This window comes from Gordionus sp. m RMFG-2023, chromosome 4 (assembly GCF_954871325.1).
Source record: "Gordionus sp. m RMFG-2023 chromosome 4, tfGorSpeb1-WG-v2, whole genome shotgun sequence".
Lineage (NCBI taxonomy): Eukaryota > Metazoa > Nematomorpha > Gordioida > Chordodea > Parachordodidae > Gordionus > Gordionus sp. m RMFG-2023.
Genome location: NC_088778.1, coordinates 4,729,383 through 4,738,135, shown reverse-complemented (window position 1 = coordinate 4,738,135; position 8,753 = coordinate 4,729,383). Strand labels below are relative to the sequence as shown.

The window sequence follows — 8,753 nt, the reverse complement described above, 5'->3', positions numbered from 1 at the left end:
GGGGCTGGGGGTTATCAATTACATTTTTAAATGAATGTATTTGATCAGTCAAATATCACATTCAAATCAATGTTTTTTAAGACAATATTACCTATATTATTTACATAAAAGTAAAAATAAATCTAAAAATTTATTGTAATTCGATAACTAATATTTCGCTCTCCCTGGCAGCCTTGTTCTGATTCAATATTATCATTTTTTAACATTTTTTAAGCAATCTGTTTGTCGAGATCTTTATTCGATTTCTGTTTTAGTAAAGATATTAACCCAATCTAGTAGTTTTTAGTAAAATGTCACTTCTAATGAACATGGTGAGCAAATCCCATTCCACACTAACTTGAGCCCGGAATCTAATAGCTTCTTATGGAAAATACTGCTTTCCACATAATTTGCTATTAAACTTATAAAATGCCTAATTCTTGTATTATATCATGTATTTTATTATATTCACTACTAGTAATTGCTTCCCTTTATATGGGACCCAATAAATAAGCGGGATTGTGATCATTCGATCGTGCATTGGTGCCGAAGAGCGAAAACAAAGTTGGACCAGATTCTCCTAATTATTCAATGCAAATCAATGGTTACAGGGAGACAAGGAATGGTGTCAAACTGCATTCGAATACAAAAATTCCAAAAATAAAAAGGTAAGAAAAATATTTAGAGAAATGTAATTAAGAAGGACATATATTTTTTAAAAAAAAATATAAGAAGAAAATTTATCGTTTGAAATTAAATTTACTTTGGGTATGAACGATTATTTAGAGTTATTTAAATCAAGTTTTAAAGACGTATGTTGAAAAGTAAGAAATTATTTTATGGCAGCTCATATAGATATCGGTAGTGTTGTTAAACGGCTCGATTTGAGCCGATTTTTAAAAACGGCTAACTCAATATTTTAGCCAGTAAAATATTGTTTAAGCCTCGATATTTCGTTAATAGATATTCAAACCTTTGTGCTACCTATGCGCAAAATCTTAAGGCTTCTTACTAATAAAATATTGAGTTAGCCTATTTAAAAATCGGCTAAAAAATGAGCCGTTTAACAACTAGATATCGGACTATTTTTACGGTTAAGATACAAAATAGCAATAAAATAAAAAAAGATAAAAAAAATATAAAGGTATCATTTATAGTAGATAGGATACTAAGAAGTTTGAGTTATAGTTACTTAAAGGTGATAATTTATGAAATTAACAGAGAATTTACTGGTAAACTTAGAAACTTACTGAATCTAATTGAGACTATAAAATGTTTTAGATTTTAAAAATTATTATAAGTTATTAAATAATTGATCACGAGATAACTATAACAAAGAAAAAGGAACATAAATTGTGGAGATTAAATAAATTTATTTGTAAAAACATAGTAAAATTTAAATGCGAAGATTAGGATTAAAGACTGAAACTAATACAAATAGTTTGGTTAAAAGATACTGTAATTTAAAAGTTTTGGAGAATAAGATTTTGTTAGAAAATGGTTGATGTTGAAATTAAATTCTTATTAAAGATTTAGGTTTAATTTTTATTTAAGTTAATAGTTTATAGTGAAATTAGGTTGTTTAACAAAAATCTTCAGGAAGAGAAACGACTTTCATCATTATAAAATTTATGCCGCAATCGAGTTCATTTAGAGATCACATCTTTATTTTTGATCATTAATAAGATTTGAGATTAATTATGCAACATTATTCTCTAATAATAACAGAAAGAAAAACATGCCTTAGAAAAATATGTTAGCTACTTTTCAATAACGGGTGTATGAAAAACTATAATGATTAGAGTCGAGTGGTAGTTCAACAACGTGCGAAAACCATAATGATTAGATTTCATTGATTTTTCAACAACGTATGTGCGAAAAGAGATATATTTTTTAATAGTTTTTTTTTCACAACGGGTGTTAGCTGCGTAGAGGAGAAAAAAATAAATAAATATTATGTTTATTCTTAAAAACTTGAGCGTCCAAAAGTGCATAAAGTATGAGGAAATTTGGTATATAGATTTAGAATTTAGAAATTTTTTTTATTTTAATTCAGCTGTAATGAAGATAAGGGGCTAAGCTAATTGTGGGTAAGGGGTGGTAGGATTTGACATAATTATATAATTTATTTAGTATATTTTGAAAGGGAGCAAATATTTCAGGAAGTAAGAGAGGAGTTAAGCAGAATTAGATTTAAAGGTGATAACCTTATACATTAAGGTGAATTTGTCATATTTATATATTTTATTTGTATATTGGACCATGTATTGTAAATTTAAGAATGAATGTGAGATAAAATGATAAAATTTTTCAGAAGTTATGATGATTTTAATAGAATATTTTAGGTAGAAATTTAGGAAACGACTTAGATATTAAGACTAAGATCAAGTTAGGATAGGCAAACAACAGAATCGATATATCGGCAAAGGCAAACTCTAGTATAAGATCCAGAAGTCAGCGATCACAGGTACAAGAATTCGTGAAAACAATAATTAATAGCTCAATTATCGCCAATCGCTTACAGAATAGATAAAGAGCTAATCGTTTACCAGGGGTTGGCAAGCAACAGAAGATGGGATTCAAAAATCAAGCTTTTACTAAAAGAAATAAACTTTGCAAAGATAGAACGGTTATCAGATACAAACAGTCGTTAAACCTAAGAATACTAGACAAGGGACAGCCGCCGTTAGAACTTAGAAGACATAAAAATTAAGAAGACTAATTGGGTGGTAAAGCCAAAATCGAAAGGAAAGTTGGTCGTTTACAGAATGTTCGGCCTAATTTAAGTGGAAGGGTGTTGTGATATTCAAATGAATACCTTTATTTAAAAAAAGATGGTTTAAAATAGACTATGTAAATGAGTATATTTCGAAAATATTAATTTTAAAATAAAATGATATATATATATAGATTGTTGATAGAATTCAGTCGTTATTTTTTTGTTGAGTAAAGAATATTTTTACTTTACTTTATTTTAATTTTTTTTAACTTATTGCACCCCATTTTTTTTGAATTTCGAATTTCCCGTCTGAATTTCGAATTCTTGCGCTTCCGGTGGAAAATTTGAAGTGATAGAACGGTAAATATTATTTTATTTTAATCATATTTATTTACAGATTCTATGAACATTATATCTCAATATATAACTTACACTAAAGAAATTAAGCTTAAAATCAACCATCACCCACCTTTAAAGTAATTAAATTATACTGTAGTTTTAGGGTATAGGCTTTTTCTTTATCCCACTCCTTTTAAATTAAAGCCTATAGAGGTTTAAGCAACATTTTTCGAAATGTTGTGCCTACAAGTACGTGCGACTTGCCCACAAACGTGTGGAGGGCTCCTCATATTTTTACTTTTATACCCAAATTAAATTGTTCCAATTAGATGGAAATGAGGAAAACCTAGCGTAGCTCTGTTGAATCTTCAACGTTAGAGGGCAAAAGCGCTATATATCACGTATCACGTAATATATTTTACTTTATAATTTATTAATTTATATTTAATGGAGATGAATACCATAAATATTTTATTGTTTCAATTTTCATATCCTTCATTATTTAATCTATATATATATTTTTTTTTATTTAGATTCAACTTTTTATCTTCTACAATGGAGTTAAAACTTTTCAATTATAATTTTTTTTTTAAACTTGGTGTTCCTCGGAAAAATTTTTCAGGGCTCATCTTTATAACGGACCAATTGAGAGTAAATATTAAAAAAGCGTTGGAAGGGCAAATTTAATTTATCGATTAGGTAGATATTATAATAATTTTTGAGAGATTTTGTATATATCTAAATGTAAAACATTCATATTTGGAAAACTATATTTTCGGTTTATTTTTTTAAATATTAGATTTAATAAACTAAACTGTTCAACACATATGTTGAACACGATACTTCGCAATGCATTCCAGTCAAATTTTATTTTGGGAAATTCTCCAGAGATTAATAATATTTTGGCAACTGCAAAGTTGACCACATATTTCAAACAAAGTGGCAACGAAAAATATCTAAGCAAGTCGTTACAATAACATATTTATATGAATCAGAATACAAAGCATAAGATGCTACAAAGTATTTAAATAATGTATGTATGACAAGATTATTTTGTTTCACAATCTCGTGATATGAATGAAAAAATTGAATCTATGGGTAAGGAATTTTTAAAAGATTATTTGAAGCCATATAAAGATGCAACTAATGCTCTTGAGGGCGACTACAAGCCTGCTCTACTTAATAAATATATATTTTGCGATTTATGCATATTTTTTCTTTATAAGAAAAATTAAGTATAATCTGCTTCTACATGAGCATAATCAAATAAATATAGATATAATGGAGAGAAAAACAAACTTCGAAAAAGAAATAGATTCAATAAAGAAGAGCTAAAAATTTTTATAATTGAGAAATTTAAAATCCATATGCAGCATAAATTTTCAACATTTTTAATACCAAAGTTCCGACAAATGAGGATGCTGTCGTCGAAAACCTACTTATTAAATGCTATGTTTGAAATAAATAGCACCCGCGTCAAAACCAAAACAGATGGGAGGATAAGATTGTTAAGAGGAGAGTACCGTACCTAATGACATAATATAATATTTAAATTTTAAAGTAACTAGTTTTGATATGCATAATTTGGCAAAATTTTTGGCTGTATATTACAATTAATTTAAATTTAAATTATCTTTAAAATTTATTATTATTGGTTTAACTTATATTTAATGATCTCACGTGAGGAAGAGGATATACTTCAAACGGATTTCCAATGACTGGAAAAAGATTTACCAAAGTTATCAAGATTAGCAAGAAAAATATAGCCAGTTCCTACAACGAGTGCTTCGTCTGAACTAGGATTTAGCATTGCTGGAAGGTTATTAGAACAAAGAAAAACGTGTTTAAATCCAGAAAATGTCGGTTTTTTTAAATTATTATTTTTGCATTATAATTATATAATATAAATTTAATATTTATATTTTTTTTCATAAATATTTTATTTGAACAAATAAATTATTCAAAATTTAAATTGAATATTTTATTATGCTTAATATAGTAATTTACTAAATTATAAAACTTTTTATAGAGGTGTAATACTGAAACTGAATTATTTTTTCTATTAGATGGTTAAAAAATTATAAAAATGGTCATAATTAAATTTTATAATAGCGAGTTTGGGTAAAACTTTTTAAAAATAATGGCCGGGTGGGTATTTTATTAAAAACTATGGGCGGGCGGGGGTGTTAAATTTGTTTAAAACATTCGTGGGCCGGCTAATGAGTTAAAAACCCGCCAAATGACCTCTAATATATAAAATTACCAGGCCTTAAACGCTTTTCGAAAAGAACAATTTATTTTTACATAAGGATGAATTACTCCTCCAAAATTTTAATAAAAACACATTAAAAAAAATAATTATTTAAAGATATACTAACATATTACCCTAAAACACGATTTCTTTAATGCTAAACGTTACTAGAATGTATACTCGATAATATTTTATTTTTTATTCTAAACATTTTATCGATGGATTGATAGAATTAGGGGGTGCAGGTTAGTTAAGCCGAAGCGAGTGGCTCAGAGGTGAGAAAGAGTTGACGGGATAGAAATTAAAGATCTGCGAGGCCCATTTGACCCGTTAAGAATGTTTGTATATGTTTTCGGGCCTGACACGGCCCGCTAGATTTTTTGCTCCATCCGGTCCAAAGCTTATTGAAAAATCTGCTCGGAGCCAGGCGCAGCCCAAAATTTCTTGTGTGCATTTTCTATTAGATGATTAAAAAAACACATGTCATTCATGTGAATTTTTAAAAACACTTTCTTAAAAATTAGAAAAAATGGGCATGAAACATTTAAATATTGCTCTGATTTAAAAATGTGGTGGCTCGATAATTCGCATAAAAATATAACAAGATATATTATTTTAATTTAAATGATATAATCCTATAATATAAATCTATAAATGAAATTTTCCAAGCACCAAAAGATATTTGAAAACCACAAACTATTGAATGAAATTAAAATAATACTCCATATATTAAGCTACTAAAAAATCTAGACAAAAGTCTTTACCTTGATTTTTTAAAGTCTTTTATGAATATGAAATATTAGTTTAACAAGGTAGCGACGTGGTCATAATTCAATATATTTTTTTAAAATAATTTAATAAGAATAAAACCCATATACAAAAGTTTTTATGCAGATTATAAATAACTCTCTATTTATACTGTTTCGAAATATTTGTTGTTAAGTTTTTCAACAATCACGAAACTTAAAAATCTCCCCAAAAGTGATATATAATGTGACCTCTGCAATATTGACCGTTTTCAATCACCATAATAGAGCCACATCCCATTCGCCTCATTTTTTATTCTATTTTTTAAAAGACCTTTTAGTCGCGTTTGCTTAAGAAAGATAATAAGCTTAAAATAACGACTAGGGTCAGATATTAAAGAATGGATAAATAAAATTTGATGGTTATGTACGAAATCTGAATGTGTTATTAACATTAGTTTTTATATCTTATTAAAATATCCTTTTTTATTTGGAAATAAATATATAAATAAAAATATAATTAATTATATTTTTATTTACTAATACTTTATAAACTTTCATATGTTTTTAATTCAATTGTTTTTTGTGGAAGCTTATTTTATTATCAGATGGAATTTTATCATTAAAAGATGAGCTTTTTAAATGGCTCATAGTGAGTTGCATAAGAAAAACCCTCATGAAGATTTTGAATTAATTCAAAAAGTAGGTAGTGGGACATATGGTGAAGTCTATAAGGTAATTTTTTTAAATTTAATTTTTATAAAACTAATCTCATTAACAATAAAAATTACGTGATACTGATATTAAACGCTTAACCCTAAGCATCACATATATATAACAGTTATATATGCAACAGGGTAAAGCTTGGTTCTCTCATTAAAGCCCATCAGACTGGGATAAAAAATAGAAATAATGAGAGGACCATCCATGTTTTTTGGGCAGGTCGCAATTACCTGTGCACGCAAGAGGCAAGGCCACTTAATTGCCCATGGGAAATAAGAGGGGGTAAAAAGCCCATGCCTGATTAAATAAAATTTTATTATGGAAGAGTTATGTTGGCTATGTTAATTTTACTTTTGTTTAGCATTGTGAGAACCTAGAAGTAAACATACATAGATTAAATAAAATAGGAAAACTGATATAAATATCACAATAAAAGCTAATTAATATGAATTATTGTTTTGATATGTCACATTCAATTATTTTAATAATAATATATTAAAAAATACAATAAACCACAACATATAGTTATATCTTTAAATTTTTAATTTAAAAAACAGATTAATACTCTATATTGTTATACTTGTTAATAAAATGTTGCCTTAATTAAGTTATCCTAGATTTATCAGTATAAATCTAAAAAAATTAGTTAAGAAAATGACATTAAATTAAGTACACTAAAATCGATTGTATATCTAATATAAATTGCACTATGTTTTTGTATATAAATCATTTTTTTATAGGGCTGTGCTAATATAAAAATGATATGGTATAAATGTATATATATTGAAATTGGCAATAGACAGTAGAATGTTAAACAAAAATTATTTTAAGGATAATATTGACAAATCAAATCTGAATATTTTTTTGCCAGTACAATCCTAAACAAATTGATTTTTACCAATTATTGCCTCCTTATAATAATTTTGTTTTATAACCAGTTTTAATGTTATACATTATTCCAAGATATATTTATGCATAATTAGATACAAACCTGATGCCAATTCTGTAATTTAAACATTTATGACCAAGCTATTTTAATATTGGCTTAACCCTAATTATTATTTTATCTTTTTAATTCTTACAATACTCTTGATATTTGTTAAAATTAATTTTGTTGTATAATTTTATTGAACTTGATATTTTATTTAAGTTATTACCTTGATAAAAATAATAAGATTTTATTAAATTTAGAACAAAGAGAAGAAAATATTGTTTTATTTCGACTTATATTTTGTAATAAAAAAAAATTAGAGTAATGTCAATTCTTGTGGAATAAATATTGTATCACTATAATAATAAGACAAGACCTATCTGAAAAAATAAAATTAATCAAGTTTTGTCCAACCAACCCTTACAAAAAATCAAATTGGAACTCATATTTCTATAAAAATAAGTATTTTATGAATAAGAAAAATACAATTTTTGAGGAAAGTCAAACAATTATAGCTGAGCTCATGGAAAAAATTTTTATTCGTGAAACGAATATTTTATAAATCACATTTAGGAAAATAAAATATTAAAAATGGTGGGCAAGGTTTGAGTCTGTAGTTCATTAAGGGCAAATTGGAAATACCAAAAGTGAATGAATGTTTAAATGATCGATCATCTGATTACTGGCTAATTTTTTAAAATACTTTAGGCTCAGCCAACCTATTTATTTATTTTTTTTTAAAAAAAAAATTCTAATTTTGTCGAGTTTAAGGCGTTAGGCCAATTATCTTTATTTACCTTATATAACATTACGTATATTTATTACCCTCGAATAAAAATTTACAAATTTAAAAAGGGGGGAAAAAAAAATCAAATTAAATTAAAGAAAAAAATAAAGTAACAAAATTTTAGAGAAGATAATTTATTTAAGTTAATATAATATAAATAATTGTAATGTAATAATCTAATATTTAAAAAAAAATATAAATAAAATTGAAAACATTTTTGTAAAACTTAAATAGGTTATTATTTCTGTTGTATTTATTCATTATAGATTTTAAAATTA

The 8,753-nt window shown here is 26.1% G+C and overlaps 1 protein-coding gene across 4 annotated transcripts in view; it reads left to right on the top strand.

Annotated features, from left to right (window-relative positions):
* Positions 1 to 6,637: 6,637 nt before the first annotated feature.
* LOC135928884 (mitogen-activated protein kinase kinase kinase kinase 5-like) overlaps positions 6,638 to 8,753 on the top strand; it is a 40,199-nt gene continuing 38,083 nt past the window's right edge. For all 4 annotated transcript variants that reach the window (XM_065465343.1, XM_065465342.1, XM_065465341.1 and 1 more), the window contains exon 1: positions 6,638 to 6,769. In XM_065465343.1, the coding sequence (XP_065321415.1) occupies positions 6,677 to 6,769 (93 nt within the window). In that variant the 5' untranslated portion in view covers positions 6,638 to 6,676. The remainder of the gene's footprint in view (positions 6,770 to 8,753) is intronic.